The following is a 22,153-nucleotide window of genomic DNA, read 5'->3' as shown; positions in this document are numbered from 1 at the left end:
ATTACAAGATACACAATAGAGATAAATAGAGTAAGATAAGAATAAAAGTTTAAAATCAGGCATGATAAGCCTCAGAATGTAAGCTCCTTGAAGCCAGGGACTAGCTTCCTCTTTACTTGCATTTTTATCTCCATCACCTAGCACTGTGGCTGCCTGACACATAGTAAACACTTAATAAATGCTTCTTTCCTTCTTTTCTTTTGTATGAAAAACCTATTCTTAAAAAAAATATTTTTTACATATTCTGAAAGGATATTATGACACTTCTCAGTTTTCATCATTTTATTTTATTTTGGCTATGGAAACTTTGTCTCTATCACTCCCAGGCTAGAAGAACAACGAACACTAACTGATCAGCCCTGCTATTGATTAGGATGGAAGCTTTAATATACTTCATTTATGTTCTGGACAGTTTTCTCCTTCTTAGGAAGTTTTGTGGCCCCTGGTTCCCAGGGTCTATTCAAATTGGAGCCAGACTTAATGAGTTTACCTGTTCAGAATTAACCGTAATCTATCTCACAACTCCCTAACTCAAGGGATCCACCAGCCTCAGCTTTCCTCAGAAGCAGAAATTACAGCACATATGACTACAAATGCATGAGCTTAAATAGTTTTAAAATTTTTTAACCCCTAAGTCAAATATTCTATATTTTTTATTATTGATTAGGTAAAAGATTTTCTTTTAACCTCCTATTTACAGGTACTTAGTTATGATTTTTGATTATCAATTTTAAATTATTAAAACTGACCTCCTAGTGATGTTTTATTAACTCAAGTAGTTGGCTTAAAGCTAATGAGCAGATAGTAACTACTAATATTTATTATGAAATTGGATATGTCACGAGGATAATGGTTTTATTTTTTAAATATTCATACTAAGTATGACAATAATGGTATCATTTACCCAGAAGCTTTATGGTGAAGGTTTAACAACCAGCTCTTCATGAGGAAAAAAGAATGTACCTATCACATACTTTAAGTTTAATTGGATTATTCACATTTTCCCCTCACATTTTTAAGCCTAGATGATCAACAAAACAGTACATTAAGTGCTTATTTGAAGTGTTTGTCAATTTCCCAGACATAAGTTCTCACATTACAATTTTAAGATTTATTCTCCTGAGCCATTACAAGCTGCCTCTAGCAGTCCACTGAATTTACTCTGTATGGATGCTATTTTGAATGTATTAGAAAGATTATTGTATAGTTGAAAGAATGTTGGCTCTGGAGTCAGAGGACTGAGCCACTGTTTCTCTGATTTGCTATTTCTGTGGTGTTTGGCAAATCACCTCAGTTCTCTGGGATCCAACAAGAGCTGGATCAGATTATATGATGTTTATGGTCCCTTCCTGTCCAAATCTACAATCCTAAAAAGTATATTTAAAAATACTCAAAAGCATCTGTATCCCATCAGTTTGAAGATTTTTTCCCATGATTAAGATCATAATCCATTCATGCTTCCTCCCTCTCTCCTGGCATCCTGAAGACAACAATAGGGCATGGTGACTATCCACCAAACATCTCTCTTCCTTTTTGCACAGCTTGTTTTCTCTACCTACAATAGGATTCTGTGATGACTTTTTTTCTTATCCCTCTTCTTCAAAGTTCCTTATTTCTACTTCACTATGCATGTCTCTATTGTCCTTTAAAAATATTCCTCAATTAATTAATTACGTTGGCATATAGAAGCATTTTCTTTTTCCAGTCATTCGATTTTGCAAGATCACATGCATCACTTCAGGGTTTTCTTCACTTTCATTGTTATAGTTGTCTCTTGTAATCATGCATTATCCTTTCTATTGAAATGCATTGCATATAATTAAGAACTTAAAAATAGTTTAATTCTTTAGGTATCACTTTTAAAGCTTTTTCACTTCTTTATATTCAATATTTTCCACTTGTTTTATAAAACATAAACTTCATTCATTCTTTCATTCATTTATCCATTCATTCATCCATCCATCCAACCATCCATCCATCCATCTATTTGTATTTTGTGTGTTTATGTGTGGCAATGGCTGATAAACAGATTTTTAAAAAAATATGGCAGATTTCAGAGACCTAAGCTGTGCTATGTTCTCATAGCAAACCTCTCAAACTAAGGGACTACATGCTCTACTTTAACTCATTTTCTTAAATGTGTCATAGAAGTAGGCAATTAATAAATGTCTTTGATGATGATTTAAGCTCTTTGAGACCCTGGTTCCACCTCTTTTAAAAAATGAAGTTCCTTCATATATGCTACCTCATATTTAAGGATGTTGGGAGGATTTGTGAAAAAAAATCTGTAAACACTTAGGAAATAGCAGTTTATGATGGGGAGGGAACCTTCACTGGTGTTGGAGAGAGCAAATCAAGTCAAGCTAATCTAATTTCACTCTGTGACAGAGAGCCTGACCTTCCAGAATAGTGACAGCTTTTTCAAGATGTAATATGGCAAGGCTTAAAGACTGGAACCTTGTGAATGTGAAAAACATATAGGTACAATCTCAGATTTTGGAAAATGACTTTTATTTTGGAACTCTTTCTTTTCCACCCATTATGCCCCCAGTCATGTTTTCTTCCAAAATTTTATAACAAAAACATTAACACCTATCATTTATAACTTTATGGTTTGCAAAGATTTTTCCAAAGACTCATGACAGCCTCACAACCACCTTATCTGGTCTCTTTTGTACAGTTAAAAAAACCCATGTATAAAGAGTTCAAGTGGCTTGCCTATGGTCACACAGGAAGCAAATGTCAGAGTTAGAGGCTGAACCTAGGCCTTTCCAACTCAATTTTCTGTCCTTTCTGTTTATAAGATTATCATTAATTAAGAAGAAAAATAAGAACAAGAAAAAATGAGGGGGTATTCTTCTTAACTTAGAATTGTACTTTATTTCAGAACTCCAGAATTTTAGATTTATTTTTTTTTAGTGAGGCAATTGGGGTTAAGTGACTTGCCCAGTGTCACACAGCTAGTAAGTGTTAAATGTCTGAGGCTGGATTTGAACCCAGGTCTTAACTCCAATGCCTGTGCTCTATCCACTGTGCCACCTAGCTGCCCCCAGAATTTTAGAATTGTAAGGGGCCTCAGAGGTCACTGGGTCTTTACAGTGTACCAGGGGTCCTTAAGTTTTCTGTCTTAGATTTATCTGGCAACTCATCTGATCAAAGCCTGTTGGTCCCTTGTCAGAATGATGTTTTAAAGTCATAAATTAAAATACATAAATTTACAAAGGAAACCAATTTTGTCAAAATACAGTCTATCTCCATCCATCCATTTATCTATCTATCATATTTTAGAGACCATGTTTATGTTAAGCAAGTTATAATTCCCTGCATCAACAGCATCTGGCATACTGCCTCTAGGTTCTGTCTGCTGAGAATCCTTGATTTCTCCCTTATTACTACCTTATCTACTCCACTCAATGAATATTCTTAGAAATAAACCTTGCAGATAAAAGCATACCATTTTCATCTTTATTGTTGTTTTTTTTTCTTTCTCATGGTTTTTCCTTTTTGTTCTGATTCTTCTTTCATAAAACAAACAATGTGCAAAAACATCTAACATGATTACATATGTATAACCTATATCAGATTGCTTGTTTTTTTTGGGGGGGGGTGGGAAAGAAGGGAGGAAGGAGAATAATTTGGAACTCAAAATCTTATAAAAATAAATGGTAAAAAACATCATTACATGTAATTGGAAAAAATACTATTTAAAAAAGAAAACAAAAGAAAAAAATGAACCATGAATATAGTTCTGTGATAGTTTCTTTAGAGGATACAAAAAAGATTTAAGACACAGTCCCCACCCTTGAAGAGTTTATAATCTAGTGGAAGTAGCCCACTAGTTCAACCTCTTGTCATTTAAAAAAAATTTATCTGTGTATCCTCTATTAAATTCGTACTCCAATGCCTGAAGGTGATGTTGGGAACCCAAAGAAATAGCAAAATAGTACAAAGGCAGAAGGTATGAAGTATCTTGACTCTGCTCATATTCTATTGTCCAAGGTCAATTCATCATTAGTGAGTTGGCCACACAATTCTGGATTTATTATCCACAGCAAGTTGAAAAAATATATAGAGAGATATGTAATAGCTGTTTGGACAGACCTCAACATGGTTCTTTGATAAGGACCTCATGGGTGAAATAGTTTAAGCCTTCACTAAGCATTCTGAAGTTTATAGTTTGGGAGAAGCTCATCTTCTTGCCAAGAATTTCCTCTCTAGGTAAACATGGAAAAATGAGCTTGTCAAGGACCATGACAAAGAAGAAATGTTGTTATGGGAGTTGGGTAGAGAAGTACTCATTCACCTTGCCCCAGTAGTCACAAGTAGCTGGAAGCAGACTGGGAACAATTTTATCATCTGCAGTACCAAGGACAGCAGCATAGAAATGGTTTACCTTCCAGGACCTAGACTCTCTGGGGAGAGGCACAGGGCCTGTGCTTTGTTTTGGCATCTGGACAGGGTGGGCGAGTAGTTCTAGCCAGGGTCGATGCCTTATGAGGAATGTCATGATAATGATCCAAACTATCTCTATCCAACTGACCTCTCACCTCCACTTGCTTATTTATTAACAAGCATTAGTTTTCAATTAGTTTTTGTACTATTAACTAACCTGTTTCCTTTATGGTGACTTTTTTTCTTTCTATAAAAATGTGATTTTGCTCATATCCTTTTGTTCATGGACTGAGTGGGAGATAGGATAACTTTAGTATCTTGCCAAACAAATGAATATTGAATAGCAATTTTTTTCTGGTTCTATTGTTAGAATATCTCTCTCAAATTAGTAACAAATGTTTTGAGCAATTTTTCCAGGTTTTCTTTGTTTTGTTTTTTTTTAATATTCTCCCAAAAGCAAAAACTTGAAAGAGCATTTGTGACTCTTCACTCCTTAAGACTAATGACCCTGACATTCCTTGTGGGCTCTACAGGGAGGTTTTGGAAGGAAAGAAAGAGAAATGACTATGATTTGTTTCCTGTCTACCCTGTTCTCCTAAATCTAGCTCTATATTGACCCCTAGTGTTACAAATCCTTAGAGGTATTTCAGTTTTTTGAATCGAAAGTTGACTTAAATTACTCAATCATGGATGCTTGAAGGTTAAAGTTTGCAAATAGTTTTATATAGTCTTAAATAACATTAGATCTTTTTCATTCTTACAAAACTTAAGATTGCTACTACTTGTTGCTATTTCTAATAACCTATTCTCGTGTGAACTAAAACCTGTCATAAAACATGCTATGCTATTCTTTCTTGATTATTGTTCTCTCTCCTTCGACATTCTTCCTTATCTATAATATTCCACACATTCATACACACAGACACATACATGCACACTCCATATTTGTTAGGTGTATCCAAGAATATTTTGCTCGATCTTACACTTATTGATATTTAGACAATGTATGCCATTCTCCATGACTGTAACAACTTCTATATTCACTTAAAGTAACAACAAGAAAACTACAATTTTTTTTTCTCCATAAACAGCCAAGGCTTAAAGAACATCTACTTTATAAGTAGCACAGTCTCAGCATAGTACCAACACCATGGGAATAGAAACTACCCCACAAAGATCAAACAATATATCAGAACTCATAGAGAAGAAGAAACTGTCAATAGTAATAAAAAGCCCAATTAAGATGGTGGAACCAAGGAGTTTGAGATGACTTCAGGTGTTAGTACATAACAACTAGATTGTAGAAACAATACCAGAAACTAGTGGACTGCATTCTTCTACACCTATAAATAAACAAAGGTCCATTACTGTAGGATTTTTCTAGTGTTAAACGTCAGAGGGTCCATACAATTTCAAATCCCATCATTAATGCCTGGCACCTAGAATGTCTTGTGTATGGAAAAGGGAGTGCTTGTCTTTTCTGCATCATCTGTATCATTTTAATATAATAGACCACTTAAACTATAAACTAGGGATTCAAAATGTACAAAATGTGGTAGTAATGGAGATTCTGTAGACATTTTTTGTTGTGTCTATTAAGTAAACAATAGTTAATTAAAAAAAACTTCTAGTAAGATTTATCATTGATTTTTAATTATAGGTTTTAGGTACCTGGAATATAGTTTTTGTGTTTTTATTTATTGTAATTTACATTAGGTTTTATTCAGCTAATTTTTAAGTGGTTGGTTTTAGTAGCAGCACTCAGGAGTCATTGAAAGTCTGTTTAATCTATATATTTTTGTGGCTATAAATAAAATGCTATAACTAAAATAGATTCACTTTCACAGTGTAGGTTATTTTTGAGAATCTTATATTTATTTTTATTTCTAATAATGTTTCCCGTTGACATTTATTCTTTACTCAAACAAATTATCTTTGAAAGACTTATTTTGCTAATTTTTTTCTTACCTATCATTTACAAAATCATTCATGTCCTCCCTTGCCCTCTTTATTGCCCTTAATGATACTCAAATGAGAAAACCTTGGGTATCCTTAAGGGAATTACCTTTGTTTCATTTGACTTTTGGATGTGAAAGTATATCCAATTCTAGAAAATTTGAAAATAAAATTTCCTTTTTTAAGGTCACCTCTTTGTTTTCTGGCCATTACAATAGAATTATCATACTGGGGAAAATTTGCTCCTTTATATTCAGATTTTTTTTTCCATTTTATTCTGAAATATTTTGCATACTTTTCAGGAAGTTCTAAAACTTTTGATCTTATAAACAATTGGTACCCTGCCTAATAAGCTATTGGCAAACTGTTAATACACTGGTGCCAATGAGGCTGTGTTCAATTTAAATCCTTTTATCCTTCAAATGGAGTATAAACTATTTGAGCTCCTTTATTTGCCTTATTTAAACTTGATAATTCCTTTAATACTTAAGTTCTAAAAGTTCTGTATGCAGTGATTGCTTAATAAATATTTTGAATATTTTGCAAGAATCTACATAGCCTTAGAACTCCATGATAATTCTGAAATATAATGCTTATATTTTTTCCTAAAGAGTCTATACCATGCTTAAATTTTAAAGTCTGTACCAGTACTGAAATTTGCTCCAAGGATTAAAAAAACTTTTGAAAATAAAACTAACATTACCTTCAAATTCACTTATTTATTAAATACTATAATTTCCAATTCCAATTTGAAGAAAGAGAAACTTCTCAAGTTTTCACAATTTGCTTTAATGTCAATGCCAAAAGTCTATGCAAACAGCCAAATTAGAGCAGACTATATGTAGTACTGGCAAGTGTATTTTTTTTTTTTGGTGAGGCAATTGGGGTTAAATGACTTGCCCAGGGTCACACAGATAGTAAGTTTTAAGTGTCTGAAACTGGATTTGAACTCAGGTCCTCCTGAATCCAGGGCCGGTGCATTATCCACTGCACCACCTAGCTGCCCCTTGGCAAGTGTATTCAGAATGTAGAGTGAGTAGAGGTTAATTCAAATGTTTTAGCTTATCCTATGTCTATCTTGTATGTACGTTTGCCCCAGTAGACTGTGAACTCCTTGAAGGCACAAACTGTTTTTTTCTTTTCTTTGTATCCTCAGGGCTTACCACTAGTGTCTGGCATATAGTAGGTGCTTAATAAATGCTTATTGACTGACTAATGCCATTACTTGGGTAAGATGGGCAAATCACTTAACTTATCTAAGCCTCAATATTAAATGGGGAGAAATAGGTTTTTTTTTTTTTTGTTTGGTTGGTTTTTGTTGAGGAATGCAATTCATAATTGTCAACCAAGATTGTAGAATCTCAAAGTTGTCAATTAGCTCAGAAACCGTCCAGTCCAACCTACGCAGTACCTGAACATAAATTCCCATTACAGAATGATTAGAGAAAAAGAAAATTAAAACCTAGGTTGAACTAGGTTTTTAAGTCTCCCTTACTCCCACCCTCCCACCCACAAAATTTTTCGGAATCCTCTGGCTGAGTATGTAGTCCAGAACCACCTGATGGCTGGGCATTCATCTGACTGGATTCTATCCTGTGAGCAGAGTTGATCCTTAGGGACAGTTGAAAACTTTTTAAGCCTATTTCATTCCTGATTTAATTCAGCCTGGGTGGCACCAGTAACATAAGAGAAATTCTGACATTGGAAGTGCAAGCATTGGAGACTATGTTGCATTATTGCTATATGATAAACTATTTGAAATATCTTACTTCTGATATATGATAACTGAAGCTGATGATGTGAAGCAAGTTATAGGAAATGAAGGCAATTTGTGACTGCTTTTTTGAAAATTCTGTTTCATATAAGTTAGACTTTGAATGGGTTAGGCTACTGTGGAAAGATTTTTATCTTGTATTAGATCAATTTTATTTGGGAGTATTTGTAGCATTAAGAATTTCAGGAGGCTCATATGGTTTGGTTAAATTAGCCATTCCAGGAATGTGAAAATTACACTCCACTGAGAAACCATATCAGTGTGTATTGTCCCCTTGGTTCCCATTTTTATCTATTTTTTAAAGTTACTATTTCCTTTTATTAAAGAGATACTTTCCCTGTTTTTCTTCTATCTGGTCTTACAAATTTATTAATAACAAGAGTCAAGACAGAAGCTTAATTCTAAGATTGCAGGAGTATTGGTGCTAAATATCGAGATAAGTCAGGAGGCTATATTGCCCTGTTAAATTTAATTGTTAACCTCAAAAAATAAAACTCTACTTCTCCCAGGGTTAAAAGTTCCTACTTATGTAAAGCAGCACTTTGTGCAATAACCAATAAAATTGTTATCTCTTAGCACAATTATGAGAAGTATATTGAAATTAACTGTTCCCAAATAACACATGGGACTAACATTAGCAATTAACTTTAGGATGAGTATGGTAATTGCTTATTGGTTACTTCAAGTTTACTACATAGTATTTCCCTATAGGTAAGCAGAACCAATGTGAAAATGTGTTATTTCCATCAGCCAAGAAAAATAGATCTTTTACTGGTCCTTTATTGCTTATTCAAGTTAATCCTTTGAACTTCACGGGGAAAAAAAAAAAAGATTTTTCTGTCTAGTGTTAGCAGTGATAAAAGCAGAGAAAGATGCATTGATTTTGCCTATCAGCTTTTAGAAATAAGTGATTAGGTCTGAACATTCGGTGTCACTTGATCAACACTGCTTTATATTTGTGATTCACAGGCTGACAGCAACCAGCCATTCTCTGACGCCCCAAAGTGATATGGATTCCAGTAGCTCTGAGGAATTCTATCAGGCGGTTCACCATGCTGAACAAACCTTCCGAAAGATGGAAAGCTACTTGAAGCAGCAACAGCTCTGTGATGTGATCCTGATTGTGGGCAACCGCAAGATTCCTGCTCATAGGTAGGGGTTGGGGGGGTTCTTTCATAACCATATGTATATGCCTGTGTACAGATAAGCATGGTTGGCCTACAGATTTCACAAAATCTTGTTCCAAGTTGACATTTCACATTTCTAAAGGATAGGGTTCTTTTTCTTTTCTTTCTTTTTTTCCTTTGTTTTTTGAGAACAAATATGGGAGTACTTTAAACATCAAATATTTTCATAGAAGAATAAGAAGATTTTAAAACATCTTTTAATTATTCAGTTACACTCATAATCTTAGGTGTGGATTAAGTTGTTTGTTTGTTTTCCCCTAGTTTGTATAGAATAAGGACTGTATAGTAATATCCGGGAAATAAAATAAGTTCACTCTTCTAAAAACAGCTATTATACCTTTCTTTTATTCAACCATTTTATTCCAGTAAATTCAAAGAACTTTTTTCATATTTTGATATATTATCATCACTGTTTAAAATATTTATGAATATTATTAATGATGTTGTGTTTTGACCCGAAGGCATTTTAAAGTGAAGACACATTTAAACTTTCCTCATTTCTTTTAATTACAATTCCAAAAGTAAAATGTAAATTATCTCTATTCATAATAATGTCAAGTCATTTGCATCTAGAATTATAATCTATGTGGGCAGCATTCACTAAATTTGATTCTGGCTACTACATTTATGTTTTGTAAAAGTCCCCCTACTATTTTTTGTTGGCAAGCAATTATGCCACTTTAACTTAGGGAGCTTAACTTTTTCTATAATAATGCTATATATTTAGGCCTGCCATGAAGTACAATATTTTTCCCAAAAAGAACGACCTAGTGTGGTGAATAAACATTTGTTTTGCCACAACTTTATCTTTAGTTTCTAATATTTGGAAAGGATGACCCTGAACTTACTTCAGTGACTTTTGGAGCCATGGGAAAGAGCCAAAAAGGAGGATCATCAATGCTGCCTAAGAATAGGAATAGGAATCTGGAAGGTTTACATAAAAATAGGTTTCAGGAGAAAAGACTCACTGATGTTGAAAGATGCTATGTCAGTGTTGTTTTGGTGCTGGCTCAGGCACCCAGTTCTTTAGGGTTCTTTTATCACTCACATACAATAATCATTTTTATTATTACTCTACTCATAAGACAGTTATGCTATTCAACCAAAAGGATATTTAGGAAACTTTTTTTAGTAAGGGTTAATTAAATTAGTATGGAGGTAGGAAGAGCAAACTTTCCTAAGCTTGCATCTATTTCTTTTTCCTTTTTGCTGGCCAGTTTCTCTCTGAAGTTAAAAGAAGTTACTGTTAGCCTGAAGAAGGACACTAAGTCTATGTTAAGAGATTTACTTTATATCATGGATGACAATATCACTTGTGACAATTCTTATTTGAGAATTCTGAAGAACACAGTAAAAGTCAGATTATTTTCCCCTAAAAGTATTATTCACTATGGCAGCACAATTGTTATTGGAGGAAGTTGTAAGTTTCTGCTAATTAGGTGATTATTCAAACAGAATATAGTCTAAGCATATTTGTCAAAAGAATTAAACTAACTAGGTCCTCCAGACCACTAAAATCTTTCAGCTAAATCCTTGTCTGGTGTACTAATTAGTATATTAAAAACCTGAAAGTTATAATAAGGCAAGGAAAGAAGGATGGATGGAAGGAAGGAAGGAAAATAAAGAGAAACTCTCTTCATTGTTAGAACCAGGCCTATAATTTTTGTTTTGTTATATGTTGTTCTGTTCTGTTTTGTTTTTTAATAATAGCTGACCTAAATGCTAGCATTCCAAATTTCCTTAGCAACTTTTAAAATGCAAACAAATTTGAAGTAAAAACATTATGCCATTATGTTTTCTATCCAAAAATATCAATGGCAATACAGATCATATTTTCTTCAGCAAATAACAGACATTTAAACCTAGTGTTTTGGGGCAGCTAGGTGGTGCAGTGGATAAAGCACCAGCCCTGGATTCAGGAAGATCTGACTTCAAATACAGCCTCAGACACTTGACACTTACTAGCTGTGTGACTCGGGGCAAGTCATTTAACCCTCATTGGCCAACAAAAAGAAAGAAGGAAAGAAAGAATATAATAGAAAACATGTAACATGAACCTAGTGTTTTAAGGTTTGCAAAGTATTATATAAATACATAAAATATTATATAGATAAATATATACATACTATGCATACACACATATATGTATATTATATAAGTATATGCATATGAATATGTATTTCTGTGTGTATATATATATACATACATACACACACACATACACACACACACACACACACACACACACATATATATATATATATATATATATATATATATATATATATATATATACACGTATGCATATAATTCAGACATGTTCAACTTTATTACCCCATTATGGGCAGCAGAATTCTTAGTAAAGATATTAGATTGGTTTATCATTTCCTTCTCTAGCTCATTTTATCATTGAGGAACTGAGGCAAACAGGTAAGTGACTTTCCCAAGGTCACATGGGTGGTAAGTGTCTGAGGGCAGATTTGGCCTCAGGAAGAGGAGTCTTCCTGACTCCAGCAATCTATCCAGTACTGCCTAGCTATCCCTAGCAAATGTAATAGTTCTTCTCAATTCTAATCCTTTTTGATTGCTCAGCAGCACAAGACATGGTAGCTCACCTGTCCTCATGGAAATCCTCTCCCGTCTAAGCTTTTTATGACTCTTCTTTCTTCTGTCTCCTTTCACCTATCTGAAGATGCCTCATTCTCCTTTGCTGGATGATCATGCATATCAGAAACCCTAACTGAGCTTCTATTCAAGGCTTAGTTCCAGGACTTCTTCCCTTCTCTCTACTGTTTTCTGAGTGATTTCAGCAGCTTTCATGGGATCAATTACCTCCATAGAGGTAATTCTCAAATCAGTATATTATGTTTCTCCTTAAGATCCTGTCTTACACTACTGAATACCTATTGGACATTTCAAACTAGACAGCCCACATACACATTGAATTCAACATTTCTCAGATTGAGTTTATTACATTTCCTTCCAAATCCCTACTTCTTCTTAACTGCTCCCACTCTTGCTTCTATCTAAGTTACCACCATCCTTCCAGTCCCTCAGGTCAAAACCTCAGAGATTTCCTTAACTCCTCACTTTCCGTCCCTTACTCCCTAATAGCTGATATTAACCTAATTACCAAATCTCATTCATTTTCCTCCAAAATGACTTGCACATTCTTCCCCAAAGTACATTTGGCTCTCACTATAGGTACCTGACAATTCCTGGCAGCCATTCATGGAAAGAAACTATTAACTTATTATAGAGCTATTTGTACTCCAAAATTGATGTTCTCTCAGGTCATATTTCAGTGACTTTGTATTGGGTGTACTAAGAGAGTGAGGGAAGTTATGTTAGAATTGTGTTCTGTTCATAACTACAATGCTAGAGAAAGAAACAACAGAGCTACAGTTGTGACACAGGAAACAAATTAGTCAACTAGATTTTGGTGGTGTAAATTTAAAAAAAAAATCTGGTGATGGGACCAATATCTTTCCACGCACCAAGGACTGAAACCTTAGTCATTTGCCCCTGTTACATTATCCCTTCTCCTCTAAGTCTTGTTGATTTTACCTCCAAAGCCTCTAACAACTATCTTTTCTCCAGTCATATCATAACCACCCTAGTTCATTTCCTCTATTATAATAGCATCCTCATTTGTCTCCTTGCATTATATTTCTCTTATTTCTCAATCTATCTCTCACAAAGCTGTCCAAGTGATATTCCCAAATCATAGTTGTGAGTTTGGCATCCTCCTTTTCTAAATGCTCTTTACAATTCTCTAGAATAAGTACATACTGCTCTGAATTTTTAAAGACTTTCCATCTAGCTTATATTGTTCTCATTGTAAGGGGGTAAAATTCTAGCTAGTCTGTCTAAAATAGGTCACCAATAAATTATAAGCTTTAGAGAGAATTAGACTTTTAAGCATTTATTAAGGAGAATAAGAATTTGGTGAAGAGAGAAAGGCCTAGATTCATCTATCTATTAAAGGGAGAGCGCATCTTTAGCTCCGCTCTCCACCAGAGTCCTGACGAGAGAGAGAGAGAGAGAGAGAGAGACAGAGAGACAGAGAGACAGAGAGACAGAGAGACAGAGAGACAGAGAGACAGAGAGACAGAGAGACAGAGAGACAGAGACACAGAGACACAGAGACACAGAGACACAGAGACACAGAGACACAGAGACACAGAGACACAGAGAGACAGAGAGAGACAGCCAGCCAGCTTTTCCCCCTCTTCCTCCCACTAGCAAATGTCACTTCCTGATGCCAAAGAAAAGCCATATGCCTTGCCCTCAGGCACCTTCTCCTCATGGCGGAGCTTTCCTGCAGTAAGTCTCCAGCAGGTGGCATCATTCCAATCGTTACATCATGAAAAACTTTATCAAATTCATTACTAAATTCTAGACAAACCAAATCATTCCCCCAAACTAACAATCTTTTCTTTTGCTTTGTTTTGCTTTTTTGTTGTTTTTGTTTTGTTTTCTCTTTCTGATGTTAGTATATGACTTAACCATGTAGGAAACTTCCAGTGAGAAAATGATCAATATTTATTTTTTATAATTTACGGTTTTGAGTTGGCTGGTGATATGGAAAACTTAAAGGAATTGCCAATTGCTATACAGTTAATACATGTTAGAGAAAGGTCGTGAACCTATGTCTTCCTGATTCCAAGATTTGCCTTCTGTCCACTATGGCATGCTGCCTCTCCATCTAGTAACTATGTCAACAAAGGAAATTATCTTAATTTTGTATAACCTGTTATTTATGAAGCCCTGCTCACACTTGATGATCAGCACTTGCTTTTCTAAATAGTCCCTAGCCATATTTTTAATAGTATTTTAAATAATTTTTGTAAGAATTGAGTAGCTGATCTATTTTTCTGTGAAAAGATTTTTGAAAAAGAGTATTTATTCTTCTCCAGTAATGCAGCACTTCTCCTTTTCTCCAGCCTCTTTCAAAGGTCACTGTAAGTGGTTCAGTAGTTCCATTGGCTTGTTCTTTTGGTACCTGCTTCATCAAACGGATTTACTGTGCTGAGTGTTTTTTAAAAGTTTATTTGCTCCTATCCCCTACTCCCTAAATGATTTGTATTCTAGGTATCCTGTAACACCAAGATTCTGGGCCTAATTTCATAATAGAAACTTCCAAAAAACTGAATGAATTGTGTAAAGGAAAAATTTTCTAGGCCTCATTTGTACCTAAAATACAAAAAATCTTGTAAAAAGAATACATATAAGCTTGTTTTAAAGGAAATGGATAATATTTTTTCTTTGTATTATATAGAGCATATGATGTATTTATTAGCTGATTTTAATTTTTTGTACTTGAAATAAAAGAAAAAATGTTTAACAATGCATTGCTTTTCTAAGAATAAATATACTTTACCAATTTCACCACTAATTCACAATTTAAGTTCCCTCCTAAGCAAACATAATTGATTTAACTCAAAAATAAATTTACTGCCTTTCTATAGTTACTTCTTATAGGCTAGAGAAACTCATTCTACTTCTATGTAGAAATCACATTAATCACATAGAATTAACATCAATATAAAGATATGTAGTGCTTCTTAGCAAAGTAAATAATGTATTTTAAATGTTCTTATTATGACTCACTGAAATTTTTGACTCATTTCAAACAGTTTTTTCAGTAACAAATTGAGTATGCTTGTTATGGGCTAACTTCCCTGTTACTAATTTCACTTTGTCTTGTTTTTTTTTCCCCTTCCTTTCAAATTGGAGAGCAAGGAGAAGGGGACGGGAAGAGAATACACAATTGTATAGTGCCTTATATGTGCCAGGAAATGTGTTAAGCAATTTTATAAGTATAATGTCATTTGATCCTCACAAAAACTCTGAGAACTGTTATTATCCTGATGTTTCTAGTTGAGAAAACTGAAGCCAACAGAGGCTAAGTGATTTGGCCAGTGTCACACAGCTAGTAAATGTCTGAGAACACATTTGAACTCAGGTCTTCTTGAATCCAGGCCAGTACACCACCACTGCCTCCAGAGAACAAAAAGCAAATGGTTGAACTATATTTTCTTTTTTATCACTATCCTTGTGTTCAATATCAAAGTAATCCTTCAACAATTTCTCACAAAAAATCTTATCCTAAAAATAAGTATAGCATTAATCTACAGGACCTCAAAAGGAACTCCCATCTTTGTACCCCCTGACATACCCCACATATCTTTTCTTAGCTAATAAAATTTTAAGTAACAAGTTATTTGAGGATGTTAGTTGATGAATAAATATAATATGACTCCAGTTCCACACTTACAGCTGCTAGAGAAGAATGTTTGCTTTCTATACTTTGTGACTTTTCAGTCTTTAGGCAGTATACTTGAAAGACTCATATCAGTTGGCTCTAGAAGAGAAACTTTTTATGATTCTGCTTTGAGCTCACCCTGGGAGAAATGTCAATTCTCAGTTTATCAACATGTTGAATTTATTAGTTCATCTATTTTATATACCTTCTGTGATAGATTCTATAAATGCTATTACAGTGACAGGAGCTGAAATTGATCCAGCTCCATGGTTGTTGACAAATACTAATGTCTGAAGGAAAAAAAAAAAACTACTAATGAGAAAGTACAGGAACAGGAGCATGGGTATATGTATACATATATGAATTAGACACACATTTTACACATTTGATTATGTGTCCATGTCGTTTAATCTATATATGTGTATATATGCATATATTGAAATGCACACATGTGAAAATAGTTTTGATATAGATACCTTTCTACCCAGATAGTCTTATGTGTTTTATTCTGGATAGAAATAACTGAAGCAAGCTTTGAGAACTCATTCTTTTAATAATTTAATAGGACTGGTTACTGTTGTTGAAGCATGTTAATTCATGATCAGCCTCAAAAACAGCATTGACCAACCTGTTTGAACGATATGATTTAGTTGAACTTTATGAGCTGTGTCATGGTTTAAGCATTGTCTTTTGCTTTGGGGTGATAAAGCATGAGAGTGGAAAATGTGCTTCAAACCCTGACAACAAAATGTTAAAACCCAACTGAGAGAAAGGGTAGTGTTTATCCATGTAAGTGTTGCAAATAATTGATGAAGTGTTTTAATTGTTTGAATATAGGTTTCCAATGCAAGCTATAAGCACTTGGGTTCATTTTCTTTTTGACAGATCAAAATAGATCTTCCTCTTAGATACTTGTACACAATTCAATAAATTCAATGAACGTAAATATTTACTAAGTGACTATTATGGGAAAGGCATTCTAATAGGTGTTGGTTTTAAAATTATGAAAAATGATAGAGCCTTGCCATCAAATAACTTACAATTTTATAGGAGGGATATAATATGTGATAGTAATTTTATAAGAAATATAGGGATAGTGTTAAAGGAGATAACAAGGCATGTTTTTCTAAGAAAAACATGTGGAAGGAGATATTACTTTACATGGGTAGGGTTAGGCAATGCTTCTTGAAGAACAGAGGAGCTGAGCTTGGTATTGAAAGAGGAGAGGAATTTAAATGAGTGAATAGTGGATATTATGTTCTAGATTGGCTGGGAGAAGACAATTTCAGTTTTACAAATTGCTATTTGGAAGCATCAAAGGGAAATCAGTAAACTTCAGATATAGGACTGGACTTAATGGTGTGTATTTGTCAGCCATCTGCACAAATGTATTTAATTAACCAACTAGAAAGTTGATGAGGCTCTCTGACAAGAACTAGGGAGACAAAGACAAAACTGAAATAGTTGCTATTCTCAGGGATTCTGTTTCCTATTAAGACAGAAAAATTTGCATAAGGTGTGTGTGTGTGTGTGTGTGTGTGTGTGTGTGTGTGTGAGTGTGTGAGAGAGAGAGAGAGAGAGAGAGAGGGAGAGAGAGAGAATATGAAGGGAGAATTAAGAGTATGGGCAAGATCCTAGCAACCTTCTGAGGCTTAGAAGAGGAGAGATCAGACCATTTTCAGCAGATTCCTCATTCAATATGAACTTGTTTTAAAACAATCAAGACTTTATGCTCACTTCTCACTGAAAAGAAGGTACCATCAACAGGTTATGTGAAGTCAACTAAAATGCCTCCTTTGTAGTATTGTCATTATTAGAATAGATTCTAAGACTTCAGAGATAGCTGATTCTTGAAATGGTCACATGAAAAAATTATAGATGCATTATGTAAAATATGGGAAACTAATATAATAATAATGTAACTTTTCAACAAAAAAAAGTATTTGTTGGGCAGAGGAGAGTATATCATGGTGATAAATCACAAGTACCTGAATTCCTAAGGCATCTTTTATTCTATCCACCCCCTCAGTTCAACGTAACAGCCAATCTGAGATGCTAGGCAATTAATTGTCCTGGAGACATGGATCAGGCTGATATTCTAACAACAATGGAAAAACAAGTTGAATGCAAGTGACACAATGTAATATGCAATCTATAGTGACAGATGGATTTTCTCATTTCCCAATTTTTTTCTCCACACATTTGAAGATCAGCTTGCTGCCATAAACATTGAGCAAGAAAACTTTATCTCTGGACACACAGCTACATAATACTGTACACAATTCTCCTTGGAAAAGAATTCCAAAGCAGATTTGAGACTGGTATAAATTGTAAAAGAATGAGCATAGAAGTAGTTTTCTCTCCTTCTTGGAAGGCATCATCTTTAACTGGATAGACAACTTCACTTTGCTATGTATCCTATCTCTGACACTTAATAGATCCATAATGATGGGGAGACATCTATCATATCTAACTTTTCTAACATTCTATTCACATGTTTAACTTCTTTCTTATTTATTTTGTGGTCAGATTTATCTAATTCTGACAGGGGGAGGTTCAGATACCCCCTGGTATAGTTTTGCTGTCTATTTCCTCTTATAACTCATTTAACTTCTCCTCTAAGAATTTGGATGCTATACCACTTGGTGCTTACATGTTTAGTATTGATATTACTTCATTTTCTATCATACCTTTTAGCAAGTTGTAGTTTCCTTCCTTATCTCTGGGTTTGTCTGAAATAAGAACTGCTATTCCTGTTTTTTTGATATCAGCTGAAGCATAATATATTTTGTTCCAACCTTTTACCTTTACTTTGTGTGTATCTCTGCTTCAAATGTGTTTCTTGTACACAACATATTGTAGGATTCTAATTTTTAATCCACTCTGCGATTTGTTTTTGTTTTATGGGAGAGTTCATCCCATTCACATTAACAGTTAAGATTATTAACTCTTTATTTCCCTCCAACCTCTTTTCCTCTTTGTTTATATTCTTTTTTCCCTTCTTTCAACCCATTCCTCTTGACCAGTGTTTTGTTTCTGACCACTGCCTCCCTCAATCTGCTCTCCCTTTTATCAGCTGCCCCCTTCTTTTTCTTTTTCCTTCCCCCTCCTCTTCTGCCCTCCCTTCTATGAATACTACCCTTTTTCCCTTCCCCTTTTGTTTCCCTAAAAAGTAAGCTAAGTTTCTTTATCCAAATGGGAGTGTATTTTATTCTCTCCCTGAACCAAATCTGATGAGAGTAAGTTTGAAACAATGCTCACCCCATCCTTCTTTCCCTCTAATGTAATGGGTTCTTTTTGTACCTCTTCATAAGCTGTAATTAAGCCTATTCCACCTCCCCCTTCCTCTCCTCCCCCTATTCCTCTTTTATTCTGGATCTTTAGTTTCTTTATATCATCACATCAAAGTCAGTTTAATAAAAATACCTTAACAGAGATACATATCCCAAGAGTTAGTAGTATTATCCTCCCTCATAGGGATGCAAGCAGTTTAACATCATTGAACAACCTTCTCCACACACACATACACACACACACACACACACACACACACATGCCTATGTTTACATGTTTATATTTCACTTGAGTCTTGTATTTGGAGATAAAATTTTCTATTCATTTCTGGTCTTTTTCTCAGGAAACCTTGGAAAGTTCCCTATTTCATTGAATGTCCTTCTTTTCCTCTGAAGGAGAATGATCATTTTTGCTGGGTGGTTGATTATGGGTTGTAATCCAAGCTCCTTTGCCATCCTGAATATCATATTCCAAGTACTGTGATCCTTTCATGTTGAAGCTGCCTGTACAATCCTGACTGTGGCTCCATGATATTTAAATGGTTTCTTACTGGCTGCTTGGAGTATTTTCTCCTTCAACTGATAATTCTGGAATTTGGCAACAATATTCCTTGAGGTTTTCCTTTTGGGGTCTCTTTCAGCAGGTGATCGGTGGATTCTTTCAATGATGATTTTATACTCTGATTTTACAATTTCAGGGCAGTTCTCCTTGATAATTTCCTGGAATATGATGTCTAAACTCCTTTCTTGATCATGCTTTTCAGGTGTCCAATAATTCTCAGATTATCTCTCCTGGATCTATTTTCCAGGTTAGGTCAGTTGATTTTCCGATGAGATATATCACATTTTCTTCTATTTTTTTCTCTTTTGATTCTACTTAACAGATTCTTTGTGTCTTGTGAAGTTATTAGTTTCCATCTGCCCAATTTTAATTTTTAAGGCATTATTTTCCTCAGTAAGCTTTTGCAACTTTTTCCATTTGGCCATTTTTTTTTCTCTCATTTGGCCAATTGTATTTTTTTTTTTTTAGTGAGGCAATTGGGGTTAAGTGACTTGCCCAGGGTCACACAGCTAGTAAGTGTTATGTGTCTGAGGTTGGATTTGAACTCAGGTACTCCTGACTCCAGGGCCAGTGCTCTATCCACTGCACCACCTAGCTGCCCCCAATTGTATTTTTTAAGGAATTGTTTTCTTCAGATAGTTTTTGTGCTTTTTGCTGTGTAACTCTCATTTCTTTTTCCATTTTTTCTTCTATTTCTCTCATTTGTTTTTTGTTTGTTTGTTTTTGTGGGGCAATGGGATTTAACTGACTTGCCCAGGGTCACACAGTTACTAAGTGTCAAGGGTCTAAGGCAGGATTTGAATTCAGCTACTCCTGAATTCCAGGCCAGGTACTTTATCCACTGGGCCACCTAGTTGCCCCTTCTCATTTGGTTTTTAAAAGCCTTTTTGAGCTCTTAAAAGAAGGCTTTTTCATCTTGAGACAAGATTATTTCCCCCTTGAGTCTTCATTTGTAGACATTTTGACAAAATCATCTGAGTTTGAATTTTGATCTTCCCTTTCACCATAGAAGCTGTCAATTGTAAGGTTCTTTTTTTGTTTCTTTTTCATTTGTTTGTTTTCGTGTTTTTTGTTTTGTTTGTTTTTTTCATGGGGCATTGAGGGTCAAGTGACTTGCCCAGGCTCACACAGCTGCTATGTGTCAAGTCTCTGAGGCCGGTTTTTGAACTCAGGTCCTCCTGAATCCAGGACCAGTGCTTTATCCACTATGCCACCTAGCTGCTCCATCTTTTTTGTGTCCTACTCATGTTGTAGCCTATTTTTAATTTTTTTTTTTTTTTAGTGAGGCAATTGGGGTTAAGTGACTTGCCCAGGGTCACACAGCTAGTAAGTGTTAAGTGTCTGAGGCCGGATTTGAACTCAGGTACTCCTGACTCCAGGGCCGGTGCTCTATCCACTGCGCCACCTAGCCGCCCCTGTAGCCTATTTTTAAACTTATAAAGTTGAAGTCTGCTCTTGGGGCACAGGGTTCACTGTTGCAAGCTTCTTACTGCTCTCAGCTGCACCACTCTTTGCTGCCCCACTCTCAGCTGTGTCGAGTTGCAGCAGTGTCGAGCTGCCCACTGAGCCGACCTGTGCTGAGCTGAGCTGCTAGCTGAGCCAAGTAGTGCTGAGCTGCTCTCCCCTTTCACCCAGGTGAGACAGACCTTTCCTGAAGTCTTCTAAATTATCTCAAGTAGGACGATTATGTCTCTCTTTTTGTAGGTTCTGTAGTTCCACAATCTATTTAGATCCTTGATTTAAGGTTGTTTTTGAGGGAAATATGGGAACGCTCAGGCAACTTCCTAGCTTTTCTCTGCCATATTGGCTCTGCTCCTGGAACCTTTCTCTTCCAATTTTTATCCAATATTAGATTTCTTCCTATAATATTACTCCTTGGGACAGGTGTTTGTCCATTTATGCATAACTTCATTGGTCCTAAAAGGCAAGTGATTCAGTTCCATCAGTCATTTTGCAGTTATGCATAGATCCAATACTAGAGAAGTTTAGTTTCATGTTATATATACTAGTGCAGATTCAAGTCAAGTACTATGTGACCTTCAGAAAACACCCCCATGCCAGCAAGTCAAGATGAATAGATCTTATGTTCCTTATTCTCAGTACAGCATCAGCATTGTAGTCCTGGTACATAACACTACACACATTCATTTTACAGATCTTTTATTTTTTCACTTGTATAACTGATGGATCAATATATCAATCTATCCAGCCCTAGCCTCTTTCTAAAATCCAGTGGCACATCATCAACTAGCTATTGTACATCTTTATTTAAGTAGCTCAAATTCAATACATCTAAGACAGAATTCATCCTTCCTCCCCCCCCCAAAAAAAAACAACCCAAGAAACAAAAGAAGTTCTGTTCTCACAATCTCGCATATTTCTGTTTCATAGTCACTCAGCCTTCAACCTCAGAAGCATTCTCAATTCTTCATTTGATCAGTTAATATGATTTGTTATTTCTACTGCTGTGACATCTCTTTCATCTGTTCTATTCTCACCATTTACATTGCCACCACCCCAGTGGATGCTCTAATTTCCTCTCACCCAGACTATTGTAATGGCCTCCTATTTATAGGCCTCTCTGCCTCAAGTTTCTCCTTTCTCCAACCTTTCTTCCATACAGCTCCGAAAATGATATGTCTAAATCACTGTCCATTACTCAGAAGCTACACTGGGTCATTCTTGCCTGTAGAATAAGATGCAAATTTGTTTGTTTGTCCA

At 35.1% G+C, this 22,153-nt stretch overlaps 1 protein-coding gene across 2 annotated transcripts in view; it reads left to right on the top strand.

Annotated features, from left to right (window-relative positions):
* Positions 1-22,153, top strand: part of KLHL1 (kelch like family member 1) — a 556,455-nt gene that overhangs the window by 156,171 nt on the left and 378,131 nt on the right. For both annotated transcript variants that reach the window (XM_043997789.1, XM_043997788.1), the window contains one exon: positions 9,092-9,274. In XM_043997789.1, coding sequence (XP_043853724.1) covers positions 9,092-9,274 — 183 coding nt within the window. The remainder of the gene's footprint in view (positions 1-9,091; positions 9,275-22,153) is intronic.

This window comes from Dromiciops gliroides, chromosome 3, assembly GCF_019393635.1.
Source record: "Dromiciops gliroides isolate mDroGli1 chromosome 3, mDroGli1.pri, whole genome shotgun sequence".
Lineage (NCBI taxonomy): Eukaryota > Metazoa > Chordata > Mammalia > Microbiotheria > Microbiotheriidae > Dromiciops > Dromiciops gliroides.
This window is presented reverse-complemented; position numbering and strand designations above follow the sequence as displayed.